Source organism: Dromaius novaehollandiae, chromosome 1, assembly GCF_036370855.1.
Source record: "Dromaius novaehollandiae isolate bDroNov1 chromosome 1, bDroNov1.hap1, whole genome shotgun sequence".
Taxonomy (NCBI): domain Eukaryota; kingdom Metazoa; phylum Chordata; class Aves; order Casuariiformes; family Dromaiidae; genus Dromaius; species Dromaius novaehollandiae.
Window position 1 is genome coordinate 181,769,967 of NC_088098.1, and position 20,275 is coordinate 181,790,241.

At 35.4% G+C, this 20,275-nt stretch overlaps 1 protein-coding gene across 3 annotated transcripts in view; it reads left to right on the plus strand.

The window, feature by feature from the left end:
* DIAPH3 (diaphanous related formin 3) overlaps positions 1-20,275 on the plus strand; it is a 244,212-nt gene that overhangs the window by 107,989 nt on the left and 115,948 nt on the right. For all 3 annotated transcript variants that reach the window (XM_064504793.1, XM_064504794.1, XM_064504795.1), the window contains one exon: positions 18,470-18,709. In XM_064504793.1, coding sequence (XP_064360863.1) covers positions 18,470-18,709 — 240 coding nt within the window. The remainder of the gene's footprint in view (positions 1-18,469; positions 18,710-20,275) is intronic.

The following is a 20,275-nucleotide window of genomic DNA, read 5'->3' on the forward strand; positions in this document are numbered from 1 at the left end:
AATAATTATTTTGGATGCATTTCTGGCTTCAGGAAAAGGAGTATCACGTCTTTGTAACAGTACACATTTGTTCTTAGTAGTTTTCTGTGTGGATACCTAATAGCCGTACTTAGATATCAGAAGAGCTGGAGTACAGCCATGACAGTATTGATCTGAATCAGCTGAACAGCTTTGGTCTGGTCATGAAACAGTACTACATCTGTTTGATGTCAGTTACAGATGTGAAGTAGGCAGAGCCTACTTCCCAATAGGTTCCTGCAAAACAGACCTGTTGTGAAGTGATGCTTTTTTTGAAAGCTGTTGCCACTGTTCATTTCCAATCTATCTTTAAGAAGGAGCAACAGATGGTGTATGCCTAATGTGATGCTGATTTCTATGTTCTTGGGAATTTTCTAACAATGCTTAGGGATTACAGTGTTCTGACTAAAGCCAGATTGTCTGTGGTTTACCTTGGTCCAAGTATCTTAGGTACAAAAGCTAATGAAATCTTTTTACTTTTTATTTTCAGGTTGAGGGCATGTTTTATCAGGCATCCAAGAGATATATTTGTAGTTCAGCCCTATCTTAAGCCTACTTTATTGATTAAACTATCACCACTTTACTCAAAAGATGAAAATTCAGTACTGTGGTTTTGAGAGAGAGAGAGAGTGCCTTCCTGGAGTAACCAAAAAAAAAAAAAAAATTAGTCTGTTATATTTAAGTCTCATGTAACTATCATGTAATTTCCCAATGCAAAATTAGGATTCTAGGAATTTCTTTGGAAGTAAAAGACAATATGCAGAATGCTTACAGTCTAATAGCAGATTCTGGGTAAAGACAGAAGCATTGATGGAGAATAATACAGTATAATCAATAGATGATAGGCAATGTATGAAACAATGTGATTACACAAATAAGCAGTGAAAATGCATGGGCCTTCCAGTCTTGCTCAATTTTGTTGGGTATAACTGTCATCCACCAGTGTGAGAATCATTACTACTCTTTGTATGCACTCTCATACTAAGTTGCACTATTTCACACACACACTCATGCATGTATGTGCACGCTTATGCACACAATATGCCCCCTCACTCACTCACTCACCTAAGCTGTTTGTTCTTGTCTTTCTCTTATGCTAGAAAATCTTATGCAGCTCTTCTGTAGTAGAACTTGGTATTATTCTTCTCGTTACCTAGTAGTTGAGAAGAAAGAAAAATATTTTCTGCTATTACATTTTTTGGAGCCCGTACGAATCTTTAAATGGATCTTTGAGATCCTTTAAAAGAAGTATTCTCTCCTAAACAACAAGAAAATCCAGCCAAAGCGTATTTTCATTTTTTATGCTATCTGGAGCTAATGCTTGAGGATCTTTCATCACTTCTGCTTGCAAAGTCTAAGGTCAGAGAAAGTATTACTTTTTCACTTGCTTCTTTATTGTGTTTGTTTATTCCATTCAGAAAATAGCAGTATTTTCACAGTGATAGGTTTCTGGTTTGTTTTTTAGCCTCCCTGTATTACAGAACTGCTTAGAGAGCAACAGATTAACAATTAAACTTACCATGCCCAGCAGAGCTTAACCATTTGGTGGAGAGAAGTGAGAGGGCGCTGTGATAATGATTACATTAATATGTTTGAATCTGTTCTTCAGGTGAAAATTGTAGTTTAAATCTGCAAGTTTATAAATGAGAACTCCTACATTTATGTAGTTAGTTATTGTAACAAACTTAAAGTTAAGATGCATCAATTTATGAATGTCTTTTTTTAAAAAAAAAGTCATTTACATTGATTTAAATTGCATGCTCTGACTTGTCAAATTGCCTTGAGATTTTCCAGGGTTCTAGGCTTTGAAGATTATTATTTTCTTGTGTGCATATTTTTTCTCTTTTTTGAATGTGGACTAAAATACTGTAATGCAAGATTAGGCTAATACCTCAACAGATCAAAGACTGGACACTAACTGCACATGCTTGGAGTGCCAGAACTATAGGAGAGATCTTACCTGAAATAAGAGCTTTCTCCTTCCTCTCACTTCCATCTTCCCTCCACAGATTTCTTCAAACCTGAAGGGTGAAACAGCTATCTTCCCAAACTTCTTCCTTGACCTGTAGTAATAGTCATCATCTTAAATCCCATTAAAGAAACTGATGGAATTAAAAGTCAGATGTACCAGGTTTAGTTTGAAGTCTCAACTATTCCAAATTCAAATAATATATTATAATGTAGAATTTCCTAACAATAGGTTTCTTCCTAAGCTCTTATATCAATGAGTGTATGAGCTAGATCATGCTCCAAAAATGAGGTCTTTTTATGTAATGAATAAAATTTGCTGATAGTGTCACTGATTCATATGATCTAAAACTTGAAATATTTGGAGAGGATTTGGTAAAGGATCAAAGGAAGAAAGAAGAGGCAATTATGGTTATGAAGGGAGAATGCACTAAAGTAGGAGCAGGGGAAATCTTGTTGTGTTTTCACCTATTCTGTAGGCTTTTATGTGAATCTGGCTGACTGAAACATTTAGAAAACACCATGGTAAGCAAAGAAAAGAAAGCTATAATTTTATATTCAATGCGTGGTTTGGATATGGTTCAGCGACCAGAGCCTAAGACCACATCAAATGATTAGGAAAATATGTATTAATACCAGGTTCATTCTTTAAGTATTGTACATTTTTTGCATTGGTGGCATATGAACATGCAGTCAAAAAGGTATTGCAGCATATTTATGCGACTGGGTAGGTCAAGGTTGTGTAGATTCTGGCATTCTGACATTAACTTAAGAATTCGTACACCACTCTACCATGCAGGCTTTTATTTTGAGATGAGAAGATGGTAAATGAGTGTTAACACTCTTGAATTTGAACTTGTTGATATCCTGTCATTAGGCATATGATGAATCTTTAAAGCATAATCAAAGCTTTATTTGTATGTCAAGACCTTTTTTTCCTACAAATATTGAATTAGAGGTAACAAAATATTAATATTTTTCCTTTTGAAGAAAAGCGGGAATAATTTTTCAGTAGGATAAAATTAATGTAAAACATGCATTCCTTTGAGTATTTTACAAAGATTTTGTCTAGCTCCATTTTTTGTTGTCTTGCGCTACTTGATGGCACTGTAGACAGGTCTTTCTGTGCTTGGTGGAACCAGACCCTCTGAAAATGAAGTTTTATGTAAATATTAAACATTACTTTCTCTGAAAATTTAAGGTTTCCTTGAGCTTGCTAGATGCTGAACTGTTGTTCAATAATATTTAAAGCTCATGGCTTTCCAGGAAATTTAATTTGAAATTTAATTTGTTAATGTAGAAAAGAGGTTCACGTATATCAGTCTCGCTAAGAGAAGTTCCAGTAGCCTGGGCTGAACGAAGCAGACTGCATGTGGCTCCTCCCAGATAAGCTTGTTTCAAACTCCCTCTCTCTGCTTGGATGACAGAGATGAGCACGTATCCAAACTTCAGCAGCTTCATTTCACTCTGCCAAATTATGGCAAAATATCACTGAAATGTGTTTGCACCAGTAAATTTGACCATGAACTGGACTGTCTGAGACAAGTCATCCGGCCATGCCAAATCACTCCAACAGTAAGGTGTGTGCAACTGGCTTGCTGCGGAATTACTTATATAACACAATTAAATGCAGGGTTAGGCATATGAATTGAATTAGTAATATGTAAAGTTAAGTAGCAAACATATTTTTGATATTATTATCAAGAATAAACAATTCAAAAGACATTTAAAAATTAATTCCACGTACTTTAAAGCTTGTTCTACTTTTCTTTCCTATCTAAGCATCAGCTGAGAAGGCTGTCTTTTGCTCTTTAAAAAAATTTCACATTTACTCCAATTGGACATACTAACAATTGTAGTAAATTTGAAGTTTACAGTGTGTCAGTATTTGCCTATTGATGAGAAGTCCTGTAACACTTAATATATGATGTCTTATGGGAAAAAATGTGTTTATTTTTCTGTTTACACTGTCATCAGAACATCGTAACAAGTGCTGGTTCACATCTTAAAAGAATAATCTCTGGTTTTTTTCTCTCTCAAACACCTTTGTAGTATTTGAGTAACTATTGCTAATGATTTTAACACCATATTATTGTCTCCGTAATGCTAATAGTATCCTGACTATTTATTGTACAACTATAGAATTGGCTATCCTGATTAGCTTTATCTAAAAATATATTTAGTTGGCAAGTAAAAAAATATCTGTTTAATAACCATCAAACCTTGCTGGTATCATTATAGTGTTCTAAGGTCTAACTCTCTTCTGTGTGTATTGTTGCAAGTAATAAAAATTCTGTGACTTGAATGTGTCACTCACATTTGTGTTACTTAGTCATATTAAACCATCTATTACTCCCTGTTCAGCCCTACCTATTTGTAGAAAAAAAGTACCTCTGCAAATTAATTCATAATGTTCTTAAATCTTAAGCAATAATTAATTTCATTCTACTGACATGGTGCTGTGTTCTTGAAACCTGATAGTATTGAAGTATACAGAAATTTGAAATAATCTAAGACATTGATTGACTTGTCTTAAAGACCACCACAAGATTCAGCATTATTGTTACAGACACTTTTAACTGTTAGTTAAAACCAAACTACCAGTTAAAACCAAACTACCAGTTCTGTTAGACTGTTTCTGAGTCCCATCTGATAGGGAAGAGCTAGAATAGTAGTACTATAGGTCAAATATTGCTGGATGTTTTCCAACTGATTTGATAAATTTACTTTAAAAAATGGAGACAATGTGATACCTGAGGAAAATGTTGGCATTCAATAATAAGAGGTCTTAAACCTTCAAGGGTTGGTAGATTTTCTTTTCTGAAGGAACAACTAAATTCCCACTCAAAAATGCAAATGTCTGGCTTCCCTAGTTTTCTGTGCAAATGATGAAAAGATATCATTAGGTAAAAATGTTTTTAGTGTCACAAACCTTTGTGTGCATAGTGGAACTGAATTCAGGAATGGAGCCTTTTAAATAATCAGTTTTTAATACCAACCATTTTTCATTTATCTTGGGGGGGGGGGGGATTTGAAATAAGTCACCTTTTCCAGTCCTTCAATATGATATCTTACACATTTGATTTTCATCATCAAGGTTCTTGAATCTCTATCAGGCTCACTTGTATCTTTTCTATTTTATTCTGACTGGGGAGCACACTGAGAACTTCTTGGTCATTTCTTTAAGAACTGCTGTGGTCACAAATATGAATCTTCTCAGTATAGCTCTTGATTTTTTTTTTCTTTCCTTCCTAAAAATGTAGCTTAATCCCCTCTTTTTTATTTATTTAAATGAGAAGAATCAAATTGAATAAAATATGCAGTGCCAGACTTTCAGGTGTATCTTTTAGGTGAAGAGTGTCTTTTAATTGTGGTATTTCAAAGAATTCAGACATCCCGTATTAATGTGCTCTAAAGCACATAAAGCATGTTGTCTTATGGCAAAGAGCAAACTGTTTGGCCCCAAAAGAAACCCCTAAGTAGAGAATAAACTGATAATTACTACTTGTGTGATGATAAAATTTTTATAATATAAACCTTCTTTTATCCTTCTGATTTGAATTCAAAGTCAAGATCTGTTACTCTGAAAGAAACAGCTAGACGCTTACCAAGATACTGTCATGCTGTGGCTGTTACAGTATTGTATGTTTTACTTCAACTGAACTTAATTAACTTTTGTTGTTGGCTTAAAGACATTGAGGACATGACTCTAAACAGTACAGGGTCCTTCCATGAGAGTGGCTTGGTTTTTTTTTGGTGACTCTATGGTTTGCTTTTGCGGTTTCTGCACTTATCCTCTTCTTTTTGAGTCATTTTACACTTTTATGTTTTCTGTTCATACAGCAGTAAGTATAAAATAAATTCTTTGTTACCCTTATCTTCCCTTCCAGACTTTAGGTTTTCTTTAGATAAAATGCTTTATTTTCCTGTATGTTCTTTCTTTCACTTATTCCAGGCTGCTGTCTCAGAGCTTAGATTTTATCACCTATTATTTTGGAGGGGTTGTTTTTTTGCTTGTACCCATCCTTGAGCTATTTTATGAAAACTGTTAAATCTGTTCATTTTATTGAGTGCTTTGCCTTTGCTTCACAGTATTATCTTAAGTAGTTTTGAATGCAAATCTCAGCTATAGCCCAGATTATAGCATAATTATCTGATCTGCTTTTACCAGATTAGCCACCTGAAAATTCGTTTCAAACTGGCAAGTTTTCTTTCTCTTCTTTTTTATTTTTTCTTTTTAGAGGATTAAATGTAAGAAAGAGTTGGTAACACAGAATGAGGTACCATTTTTTGAGTTACACTTTCCTCAGGTTTTGCATGCACAACAAGTTATTATTTTAAATAAGGGAAAAGAGATTCTGGAATGACACAGATCTAGTGAATTCATCTGCATTGCTGTTTTATGCTAGAATACTTGAGGCGAATGTTGAATAGATTTGGGTTGCTCTTACTCTTCAATATATTTTTGTTTGAGAGGAAACAAAATAATGATTCACGAAAATAGCTTGGTCCTGGTGATGATTGAGAGAATCCATAGAGGTTTTAATAGTGTTTTTTATTTTTTGATGAGGTCATGAACTCTTAGTTCCTTTGATCTGTAAGTGAGGCTTTGCATATGCAGAGGTTATTTTCTCGTTTTTTAGTTTTCTCCTTTTTTTTTAGTTTTCTCTTTTTTTTAGTGTTCTCTTTTTTTTAGTTTTCTCGTTTTTTTAGTTTTCTCGTTTTTTTAGTTTTCTCGTTTTTTCTCTCTGTGTAAAATCATACAGGCTATAATAGTGACCAAAGTCATCCAAGTTCAATTCTCATAATTTTTTATATTGGTTTTGATTCAGATTCAATATTTTGAAAACAAACTCCTGAACCATCTTGTATCCCACTATTTTTGGCAATTTTAAGAAACTACTAGATGACATTTTAAGGCTGTGTGTATTGTAATCAACTAAACAGTGCCAGAGAATGCTTTCGGATATTGAAACTCCATTGTCTACGATGCTAATTTGTTAGAATAGACACTGGCATGCTTTTGGCCTATGCAGATTTGCTGTTTCCCAAACAATTCCTGGCATAGTTTGGGAGTTAGCATGAGCCCGGTCTCATGGGCTGAGGACCTAGATTGAACAAAGTGTGTGCCTGCTGAGGACTAATGGTTTGTTAAAACAAATTCTAATGGTTGCAAAGCATATCTCTCTTGATAGGGAAGATGGAGAGGCATGTCACAGGGAAGGTGGGTACAACTGTGTCGGTTCCAGCTGTTCAGGGCTTGAGCGTCTAGCAAGCATCCCTATGTCTCCCAAGCCAGACATCTCCAGGCCCTCTTGGAGTCAGTAGGTGCAAAGGGGCAAGGCAAGGTGTGGTCCCACATTGATTGCCTCTTTCAATTTGTATAGATGAGTTCCAAAATACTTGCAGTATAGTTGACTTTCTGAAGAGTTGCATGTTGTTCTGGTAGGTTAGGCTTTCCTGTGGCTACAAAAAAAAGAAAAAAGAAATCGGAAACTGTAGTTAGAACTATAGAACTGCCTTGCAGGCAGAACACATCCACCTCCTCCCAATCCCTTGCCAAGACAACAAGGTCAGAAGTTTATTTTACGTAGGTTAGCTAACATTGCTAATGCTAACGCTTATGGTCTATCCATGCCAACTTACGTTAACAATCTGTTACACCAGGAACCATTTGTAATAGTAGTTTTAATTTGGTCATGCTGTGTGGAGGGAGCTGAATTCCACAGTAAGGGATTTGGACTGTTCCATGCCTGTAATCCTTAGTGACAGAGAATGGCCCTGGGCATATTTAATTTATTAATATGGGTTTAAAATGCAAAATCCATTTCTGAAATCATAATATTGTCATTCTTTCTAAACTGTTTTGTTGTAAAAAGTTGTTAGTATTTGTTAGGATGCTTTTAGTAGGCCTTTGGCCCTCGGTGTAGGCAACTATACTAGCAGTCCATGTCCAAGAATAGTGTCTAAAGACCTCTGTGTAATAGCTCCTGCTTTATTTCCTATCTTAAAACCTGGGACATATGGAAACCTCACAACTATGTTCCCATATTTTATAGTGAAAGAAAGAGAAACACTCTTTTCCACTTTACTTTTATTTACTCAAAGATAAAACCGAGGGAATTATGGATTATTCTTTCAAAAATAATTAATGCATAGACCTTGTTGTGAAGTACAGTAGTAACTAACCTGAATAGAATTTGGCAAGCTATCCTCACATGGTTTCACAGCTTGCTCATTTATGGAGGTGTTTTTAATGAGTTCATACCAAAGGAGAGGATTTCATTAGAGTAAATTGAAGATTAGAATGAGGCCTGATGGAGGCTAGTTTGTCTTAAATAATTCAGCAAACACTTAAAATGATCAATTCCATATTCAACTGTTAGTTTCACCTGTATGTTCACATTGAGGCTAGCTCAGAATGTATTAATGTTTTTCACTGGAGTTTGGAAAATATTCAACTCTATCTGTAGGTGTGTACTCTACCCTCTCTAATACTTGATGCTTGAGTATACCTAATGCCATTTCAGTTTGTTTAAAATCCTGAAGTGGTGACATGCAACCTTGTTATGAGATTTTGATTGGGTTAACACCTTTCCATAGAATTTCTTGTGTAAATCTTACCTTATTCTGTCATCCTGTAGAAGTCGTGTGTATCTGTTGCTCTCCCTTGTCAGTGTTCTCCATCAGTAATTCCAGCTTTTCTGGGAGCTTTTCCAAAGATTAATTTTCTACGATACACCATTTGTGCCACTTAAAGTTCTTTATGCAAATTTACAGTCAAGATACTTTAGAGGGAGAACACCTCTAGCTCTTGGGATATCAGTCTTTGAAACTCTGAACCTGCATAAGGCTAGATGCAGGCTCCAGAAATATCTTCTGAAAGGCGCCATTGTGACCTGCACTGATCTTAGTGTTTGCAATTGCCAAGAGTGATATTTGTCTGGACTGCATTATGTTTCTCCCTCCTCTGTGCCACTGAAAAATTCTGATGCTGAATCATAGATGAATGTTATTCTATGATTGCCTCAGCAAGTACCATTCTTATCCCTACTCAGTCCTGGCAAAACTACTTTGGATGTCTCTAGTACCTCCAGCAAAATCTAAACAGTAGTTTAAAAAGATTGTCTTAGCAATTATTGTTATCTGATGTTACTTTAGATGGTTGGAGGTTGCTAATTTGTTGATTCTTGCAGCATTTGTTTAATCTAAAATGACCTCTTTCAGTTTTCTCCTTGGCAAATCTTTCTAAAACTTCTGATCTATGTGTTTGCCTGATAGGTCCCTAGCTTTTGACTCTAACCCTAAGTCTTCTGCTCATTTTGGAGCTACGTCAGTGGTTCACATTGCAGATTCCTCTAAATGTCTCAAGAGCTTGTCTTGACTGATTTGATGTTCTGTGAGAACTCAGTTCAGTTCACACAGACAGCAGTACTGATGAAAACTGATGCCATATTGCTTCCAGGTTAGAGGTTTTGGCAGGTGTGGGTGTCTCATTATGACTCAATGTAACTACAATCACTATCATGTGTTGGCATGGATATTCTTTTACATATATGTCAACAATCTTATATGGACCTTGTGGAGTATCCTATGAATTTAAAAGGTATGTGAAAATTTAGGCAAGCTCTTACAGATTCTGAATTACTGGCAACTTTTCAGTTTTCCAACTTTGTCAATACTGTTGCTTTGGGTGGCAGTTTCCTCAGATGAAACAGAGTAATTCTTCTGTAATATGCTGTAGTGTTTTGCTGTAAGTTTGGATCCTGGCAAAAAAGTGATAAAATCTGTTACTGCTGTAAAATAATTCTCAGCTTAGAAGTTCTGGCTTGACCATGAAATGTAAATTGCAGCTGCAACTAAACCTGAGGTAGTTCTTTACTCCTTTTGAAAGAAGACTTGCATAGTGGCCACTAAATTTAACACTTATTCTACCTTTTTCTTTTTTTTTTTCCTCATCTGTTTATTCCTATGGCTTTAGTAATCATGAAAGAGAATAAAGAAGAGGTATCCCCAAAGCAGACTTTCCGCCCTGGTTTCTTCAAAGGCTAAGGGTGCACAGAGGAAGACTAACTCCCTTATGACCTTATTTTCATTCTCTTTGTCTTAGGAATAGACTGCACAATTTCTAATCAGCTTGGAAACAGGCCATCTAGGTTGCTGATGCCACTTCCTTTGCTTGCATTCCCTACTGCCATCCAACCCAGTGATCCTGACTTTGTTCAAAAGGTCTTCTGATAAGCAGTTTTGATAGATGGTGGCTGTTTTTCTTGCCACAGGGGTTGTAAAACCAATTCCCTCTTTTCCCAGTCCAGAAGAGTTCAAAGCTCCTATAGCTTGGTGCCAAAGAAAAATGTAGACTGGGCTGGGCTTCAGGAAGACTTGAGTTTAGGTTGACAGCACAGGCTAGAACAATACTTTTGCTTCACTAGAAATGTAATCCTCATGATGCATTTTTCATTTTGTGATTTAAACATCTTCAGGGAAAAAAAAAAACAACAAACCTTATGTTTAAAGTCTGGACCATTATCAATACAGGATCCTTCCATTTTGACTCTCAACAGCTCCAAGGGTTGTATATAAGGTTTTTGGAATTTAGCCATCTAAACTGAGTAAGGGATCCAAATCACTGGCAAACATAGGGCAGCTGCCCTGATAGAATCTTGAGGGCAGTATCTTTTGGATCCCTTGAGGCTGAAATGACTATGCAGATATTTCACCTATTCCAGCTTCGGACTTTATTGCTCCAAGAAGCTCCTATGGACACCATGTCTTCTAGGATTTACTCTCCTTGTAGTCTTTTCATAGATTTGGGGAGCTTTCTCCAAGATGTGCAAGCTATCTTCCAGTGGCATTTACTTTATGTGACATTTCATGTCAGACTGTTCTGGCTGGCAATTGTCTTTGGTTCTGAATATGTCCTATAACTATATGGATAAAAATGCCACAGTCAGTTTTGAATTCTCTGATGGGAGTAAAGCAGATCTACGGGGGATGCTCTTTCATTACCAGTGCTGTTAGGAAACTGGACACGTTGTTGGGTCAGTGTAGAAGACCACACTAAATGTATGTGATGGAGATCTGAGCTTTTTTTGAAACATGATATGTCTCTCACATCAAACAATATCATAATCAGCTGCTGTTATGGTTTGTTACCACTGTGTATTGCACAGACAACCACATAGCATCAAATTCCACTTTAATGTTGGAGTAAATCTGATGGTTCAATCTGATGGAAAGCACTAAGTCTGCTGCTTACTGTAGAAGCTTTAATCCTTAGATCTGCTCTCATAATTCACAGACTGTGCTATCCAGACCTTGATTTTCTGTACCTTCATGGCGTGTATGTTGGGAAACTAAAAGTTATAGAATGGACTTGCTTTTCATTAGGAGAGTTATTCTTAACAATAACAGGAAAGAAAATGAGGTGCTTCTTTTACAGCTAAGTTTATCAGATTTTCTGTCTGGAATACAGCTAGATCCCTTCTACTTCTAGAAACTTTTCTCCCTTTAGTTCAAGATTATATTATTCTAGTTCAAATTCCTTAGTGAATTCTGCTCTTGACTGCTGGTATGCATTTATTGTTGCCATCTGGCTGAATTAGAGGTTTTATAGAGGATTTTTCCTAAGCTAAACTCTGACTTGATTTCCCATGAGGAAAGCTTTTCAGTCTAGTGGCATCTGCTCCATATGTACCTTCTAATGAAAATATTTCTTCTGACAGCTGTTAGATCTGCTAAAAAATAGAAGATTGGGAGAAATTCGGGTCTAATATCAGAGCCTTTCATTCGTGGATGGTTTCTTCTTAGGAAAATACCACCATCTAAACTCAAAGAAACTAAAGCTGTCTCTGTGATCCATTCTGATCAAGATATCAGTAAGTCTGTGTTTGACAGCTTCCGCCCACCTGCCTCATACCCCAAATAAAAGTAAAAATGTTTTGCATGTCCAGGTTGAGCAACAATCCCTTTGTATCTTGGATATTAGGTATGTGCTAATTATTTATTTGGATAAGACAAAAAAAAAAAAAAAAAAAAAAAAAAAACAAAACTCCTCTTTCTTTTCCTGGTGGAACATACCTATCTGTGAATATGAAGCATGAAGACTATTGCATTGTATAGCAGACTGTTGCCTCAGTTTGTTTTGACAGCTCTGTTACAGCCACTGTTGGCAATTCGGAAGTATTTCATAAGATAGGTGACCTCTGGAGCACTTATAAAAATGTTCCCATTTCATAGATCTGTGGACTGGCCTTGCTGGTACTGTAGGTTCATCTTTGTTAAGCATAATACCATCAATAACAGTACCAGGGACTGTCTACACTGTGAATAAGTGCACTATCATCCACAAGAGACAAGAAGTCTACTTGTGTGTAGCTGGAAGATAATGGATAGGTATTGTCCCTGTGTCACTTGCAGTATGTTCCCTTCTCCTCTATCTGGGATATCCACTAGGAAAATCTTGGGTTTGCAAGCAATTGAATAAGTGGACCAAATTCGAGCTGTTTATAATTCAAGCTGGGGAAATGGAGGAGCAATGAGGTGCCTTCTATCAGTGTTAGGAAGGCTTAAAAATCATCAGCTCAATTGTGTGTTTTAAAGGTGAAGAAAAATGTAGTATTTTCACATAGCTGTAAAACATCTCAATACAAATTCTTTTGCTTTGTGATAGGCTGAATTTCCTTACACTGAAATCACCTGTTTGGTCTTCCCAGAATGCTGGTGCTCTTCACTAAGATTCCAGACATGTTGGCTACCCATCTCAAATTGAATAGGGTATCCTTTTTCCTTCTTTAAACAGGTGATCAAAGGTCTGTCAAAGTATTAGTTCTTTCTTACTTCAGTTCTTTCTCTCTTCAGGTGCCTGAATCTAAAGATGAATGCTCAGAAATTCACGATTTTTTCCCCGTGCACTCTGTAGAGCTCACTTATGCTGCAGTGATGAGAACCATCCATTTTCCACAGGGGATACCCTTCCAATTTACTCTTGTAGTCAGGTTGGCTGTAACTGATATTTTACTTTTTGGACAGGAACACTTCCAGGTCTGACAGCCTGGGACTGTGTCGGTCCTTTAAGGAAGGTGCATTGTGAAATTCAGGACAAATTGGAGCCCTTGTTTTTTTTAACTACAAGCTTCTGGTATGATGGGATCACTTTCCATGATCAAAATCTAGTGTCAGTGTAATTTCTGCAATATGTCCCTTTACCTGACATCCACAAAGCAGACAGTAGATGTGCACATGTTTACCAGATGGCACAATATCGCAGATCCCTTCTGAGTTATGTTGCATTGTTTATCAGAACAGTCTGTCTTTGCTGTTGGATAACGGGATGAGAGAGCCTTGAGCAGATAACACAGTGGTCAATTACCATTTGGACTTACGCATGGTGAGAATATTCCTGTGGGCTATTACTTGAATATAAAAAAAATTGTTACCCCTACACAGAGTTCTCTGGTATGTGTACCCCACTTGTTCTTTAACTTTCTGTCTTAACTTCTCTTTGTAGTTATTCTCATTGTCTATTTTCAGGATTCGAATGTAGGTTTGTTCACACTTATGTACATATTAGCAGAGCATAAAAAAGTATGGGACGTGAACATAACCCTCTTAATATTGCACCACTTACATTCTTAGCATCTCTTGTGATAAGATGCATGAACCTTACATTTGAATGTATTTGTAGACTGCATATCACAAAGAAAGCCTTATACTGTTAAGGAAACTCTACACCTCTTCCCTTCTCAATTATTGACCTAGCAAACAGGTAAACAGATAGTAACAAAAACATGCATTGTGAAGGATCTATGGATTTTGGAGGTTTGGTGGGTTTTTTTTGTTTTTTTTGGTCTTTTTTTCTAAAATATATATATTTTAGCCCAGTGTCATTTCTATTATGATTCTGGTATGTACTTCTGTTTCTGATTTTTCAGTTTCCATCGGAAAATGTGGAAACATTTTCATCCATTCCAATTCTGTTTCCATCTTTAACACTTATTTATGAAAGTTCATGATTTGTTGTGGTTCTACCAGTTCTGATAAAAACTTGTGTCCTTTGTGCATATGTTCATGTTCATACAATACATCTCTGTGATGCAAAGTACCTGATTATTTCAGTTTTGAGAAACTGCCATTTTTAATTTGTCATATGATAGAGTAACATTAGAATTCTTGTAGTACTTGTAGCTTTTTTATAATTAAAATCATCATTTCAGTGCTGACAAACATTTTAATTGGATATAATTAATTCCACAACATTCATACTGAAGTCATTTGAAGTAGATAATATATGTTGCATATTTCGAATAGAATTGCAGCATTTAGGAATAGAAATGCTGGACTGAAACAGATTTTGCACATTTGGGGAGCCAAATGTAATTTTAAATACTCTTTCAAAGCTGTTTTTCTCCTGATTCCTTCCCTCTCTCCCCCTTCCCTCTCTCCCCCAGTCAATTTAAATAATTGTTTTTAAAAAGTGCAGAAGAGCGTTGAATGGTTGAAATTCTATTTTACCATTCTGGAAGAAAAATAGGAGGTACCTATGATGAATGAAAAAATTGAATGTTAAGGAGATGTTGTTCTAATAAGCTAGTGAGTAAGGTTTAAATTACCTTTTGGAAGGAAAGGAAAGGTATTATTGGTTATGAATGTATAGTAGTGATGGTAGTAGTATTGGAGGGTTTGAATAATTGCAGCAGTTCAACAGTGAAATTTTATTTTCCCAAGGGCCATGCAATCAAATAAAATTAAAAATACAAGATTTAGGACTTCATATACTTGTTAAAATGTCACATGAAACACATTACAACTGAAAGTTTAAAGAAAAAGGAGTAATAAGAAATATGTGAACAAAAATTTTAATTAAACATATTATTAGTTTGGGTGGGCAAGCAGAAGTCTCTCAAGTTATTTATCAATCTGAGTATAAAATAAGTCTGTCACAGTCCACTTTTTACTTTTCAATGAGACATAGTAATATATTCCATCAGATCAATACTAACATGTATGTCTTTTTCTAGCAGTTAATGTCTGGCTCTGTTTTAAGATAGCAAAATAAAAAATTATTCTTCTGAAAAAACAAAAAACTTGATAATTAAAATCCTGGTTCATATTCTTCTAGAATAGGTGCAATTCTTATGTTTAAAGACATTTATTTATCTGACTGTGAGTCGTATTTAAAATGTAAAGTTTTGTGAAGTTGGATATGTGTAATTGTGTGTTATGTATATACCAAGTAACAGCAATAAAATAAAAGCAATATTTGTCGCAAGTCTTGATTCAGGTTTTTGCATGAAAAATATTTCTTTGAAGGAACTTCTTAAATTTCTTATGCCAATCTTATATGTATAGGTACAGTCTAACTTGCAACTGCTTTTATAAAATTGGAAAAAATCATTTAGTTTTTAGAAAATAATTATAATAGTTATATAATTATGTAGTTATATAATGCTTATAAAATACATAATTTAGCTTTATTAAAAGCTAAAATTGGTTCAAGATTTCTGGAATTTTATTTAATGCAACAACCAAAAGGTTTAAGTATCTTTTGCAAGCTGCTAGTCTTTAAATGTTTTTCTTAAAGTCTTTTCACAAAGCAAACCATCTGAGAAGCCAAGAGTCAATACCTGATGCATCATCTTCTGGTTTTGAGTTTGGCTCCACTTAAAATCAATGGAACTGACATTTTATTTTGTTGGTTCTAGTGATGTGTTATGAACGCTCATCTCTATTGCATATTGAGTAGGGACAGATGATAAAAATCTGGATAATTTCAGTGGAGTTCTGTGTTTTAGTTTGGGTGTCAAATAAAAGAGAGAATTTACTTTGAAATCCTTGTAAAGTTTGTTATGCATGAAGATTCTCTGGAGATTTGAGGGGAAAACGTCTCTAAAACTTGTGTGCTTTTTCTCACGTCAGGTTTCAGTTTCAGCTCATATTAATAGATGGTTTGAAACCTAAAATGACATAAAAAATAACCATAATAAATATTACCATAAATCAATGAAATGTTGATATCAATAAGGAATTGCAGGCTCTCAGCTTGGAACTCTTTGTACTCCTGAACATTGTATATGCAATGAGCATGTCTCTGTAACTAAGATAGTCTAGTGTCTGTAGTCCTGTTTAGCAAGTGTTCCTGTCATTGAATGCAAAGTTCTTTGTTTCAAAAACTGATTTTTCTTCTGCACACCCAGTGCCATGCCTTTAGGAACTAATTCACAAATGCTTTTTTTTTTTTTTTTTTTTATGTAGTAATTGTAATTAGTAACTTGAATATAGAGCGTAGAGCATTTGAAAAGTGTAAAGGCACTAAGTTAATTTTAGATAGTTGTTAGATATTTCTATTTCATTGTGGTATGTGCTGCTTAAATTCAAATCCTGTTATTCTTATTTACCTGTTCTTCTCTAATAAATGTACCACACTATTGGATGCTATTTAATATATGATGAAAACAGAATATCTGCCTATAGTTGTTACTGAGCTACCATCCAAACTATACACATTTTGCTGGTTTTACTGCAGGACCAGGCTGGAAGCTAGTCTGTTGGATAAAGCTCAGTAGTGGTTGAAGTGTCCTGTGTGCTCTTAGTGTTGCTTTTTCAATTTAGTTTTGTCTGAAAGAAATCCCCTTTGCATGCTCTGCTCTGTAGTGCATATCAAAGTACTGCTAGTGGAAATGATTGCATATTTTACTCCAAAATTTCTTACCTGAACTAAAATGCAAAGGTATATGTTTACTTCAATAGGACCATTGCCAGGTGGTTGCTTTGCCAGGCAGGCATTGTAGAAGTGGCTTTTGTAGCATAAATTGTTACTCCACCTCGTGATCTTATTTTTACAACTGTCATGGTAAAACCAACAGAATGGACTGTAAGATCCTTCTTCTGCCTCTATGTCAAATCATTTGGATTAAGCAGCCTTCACTATCAGTTTAAGATAACCTGTTTGACTTCACACTGAAATGGATGAAGAGTGTTACTGTTATCCATTTCCCTGAGTCAACTGTGGGATGATCAGCACAAAGGGCTTGTGACTCTTGCACTGTCGCGGCTATTTTTCCATGGTTAGCCTAGGTACAGGTTGATAACTATTTCATAAAACGTTGGAGGTTGCTGTGGTCTGAAGGAGGATGTTGCTAATTTCAAGGTGAACTTTTAAGGCCACTCTATGTGAAACTTATGGATCTGTAGGAAAAGTGCCAATATTATTCCTTCCCTTCCTTCACTGAGAAGTACTGGTAGCAGCAAACCATTATATATATGTATATGTTTAATGCAATGCTGACTCTATAGACTTTAGGATCTCAGGAACTGTCAAGGCATTATTGGCTTGAATCTTGCCTTGAAGGGAGAAAGACTATGGGGGAGAAGGGCTTAAAGAATTGGATTGATGAGAAAATGCGGATAGGAATAGTGAGGAAAGAAGCTCAAGGAACAGCATGGAGGAGTATGTCTTGGGTGCAAACAAAACCACAAAGTGGGGGAAAAACTATGATTTTCAGGAAACAGGATGGATGCATAAAATACCTGGCAAAGAGAAAAGGGGCAACAGTGTAAAACAGAAATATTCTGGGATTGTATGTGTACCATACCGAAGATGTGAAGACTCCTGTGATAGAGTTGGATGGCTGAGTAGTACATTGGAAGCTTGAGAGGTTGAGAAATTTAAGTTTTTTGAATGCATTTCAAGTTCCTTGATTTAAAGAACTAATAAAATTTGCAATCTTGTAGTCTGGATATGGGAAGTGATATGCAAAATGTCCCTGGGGTGGGAACTCACTGACCTAAGTCATGTGGGAAGATTGAAACTACAGTTGAAAATCCCTGACCGGTAAAGCATAAATAAAGCCAAGTCTTTTGCACATAATATACAGAAGCTACTGTTTTCCTTAGAAGCATTCTGTTTTATCTGATTAACTGTAGAAGACCCAGGACTATAGTGGGATATGAATACTGGCATCTATAAACACATGCTATCATAAGTGTTTCATAGCTGAGATTGTTCTTCAAACCTATATTTTCCTGAAAGTTTATATTATAATCTTATTGCAATCAGCTTTAAAATATTTGTACCAGAAAATGAGATTTGCCTTGTTTTGGTACATTCTGAGTTATACAAAATTTGCGAGCTACTTTTATTGCTTTGCAACTACTGGGTCATAAACTTGGATTAGTTTTATAGGATTTGGTATATGAGTTGACAGATGTGATATATGATGACACTTTATCTTTTATTGCTTACACATACTAGTTATTGGGAAAGGATGGGAAGATGGAGGCAGTTCTTATTAACCACAAGATGAGATTGCAGTTGCTTACCCAAGTGTCTCTCATTCATTCGTTCATTTGCTATCAGTTATAGCAGATATATTGCTTCTTCAAGCCTGTCACACCAATAAATCATTTCAGATTGTATGCATTTGTACAGTGCCAAAGTGTAGCATGAATTTTAAAGGAAATCTCCTATTTTCTTTTCAATCAGATGAGCAATGTGAAGAGACTACGGCCACGGCTCAGTGCTATTCTTTTTAAGCTTCAGTTTGAGGAGCAGGTGAACAACATCAAACCTGACATCATGGCTGTCAGTGCTGCCTGTGAAGAGATAAAGAAGAGTAAAAGCTTCAGCAAGCTGCTGGAACTGGTATTGTTAATGGGAAACTACATGAATGCAGGTTCTAGGAATGCACAGACCTTTGGATATAACCTCAGCTCCCTGTGTAAAGTGAGTTTTGAGATGTCCACGTTGAGTTCTAATATTACATTCACTGTTTCATTTGCTTTTATTACACTCCTAAATACTTTGTTTTGATGTCTTCCTTGCAGTTAATAATTTATTTTCATTTTTGTCATTATTCTTAACAGTAGTTAATGGCTTGAATAATACAGAGCTAATCTGTGCACAGTCACTTCAAGATTGGCTTGCATATAAAATTTTAGAAGTTTTTATATTGAGGAAATAATACAAAGCCAAATTAAATAAGGTTATAGAAAGACCATATCAATGTTATAGTAGCATTACAGTCTTATGTGTCTGAACATTTTTGACTGTCACATTTTAATCTGTTTTTATACAGTTATGTCTCTTGTACATAAAACTTCTCTTTATCTGACTCTTTTATATTGAAGCTCAATCTCATCAGTCCCTATCAAATTTAATTTAATTTTTCTTGTATAAAAGCTGAAGGATGGAAGATTAAGATATATGCAACAAGATATCTATCCCTTTCTGAGTTTTAACTTGTAATCAAATCTAAGCTTAATCTCCTTCCCCCAATTTACGGTTCTTATTTTAGTTTTCCTGTGTCCATCGGGAGGTCACTGCAAACTGTGCACAGACATGTATTAAGTGCTTATGCAAAAGGAGTTATTCTGAAGTTAAGATGTATTCTTTGTCTTTTCATAGCATCCTTATCTTTTTGCACAATGAAGAAAATGTAACGCTTTTATGTTAACTTCTACATTCTTCAAAATAATGAGCCTTAGTTTACCATGGTTCAGGAAAGTTCTATCACTGTGGTCCTCCAAAGTTGAATACCTATTTTCTGTGTATATTTAAGTTGTAACTCATATAACATAACTATTCTAAAGTGAGTATTTAAGCATGCAGCAGGCACCCAGAGGAATACAGTGTAGATGAAATCATTGAATTAAAAGTACAATTTGTTGGGAAACAAACAGAATTTAGAAAGTGGGAATTAAAGGTTCTCTTTCCAACTGGGAGTACTTTTAAAATATGTTTTTACCAAGATCTGTCCTAGGTCTAGTTATATTCTCTGCATTTTTAATGCATAAGACAATGAAAAAGAAATTATATTTATGGAAGCAATAAGTGATGTAAAGTTAATTGTTATAGACATTTTTGAGAGCAGGACCAAAATGATCCTAGAGAAATAATCTAAGACCTAGAAGATGAAAATGTTGAAGACTATCACAAAATACTAAACCTAGGGATCTGATATGCGTAAACAATGAAAATAAGGAATGAGTGGCTAGGCGGTATTCCAGAAAATGTGTTTTAACTCCTGGCTAACCATATAATGCATTGGCATTAAATGCGTTTAATAAACTAGGATCTCATAGGTATTTAAGTTTGCAGACTTAGAGGTTATTTAGGGTTTCAGGACTCAACAATAAATTCTGTTGCAAAAGAGGCAAATTTTCCTATCTGTGTTTTCCAAGGCCTTCTGTGTAATATAAAGCTGGTAATTATTCCTATTTACTTGGTACTGATAAGACCTTAAGGGAAATCTTGTCTGCAGCACTGCAGAAAATGTATAGACTGACTGGT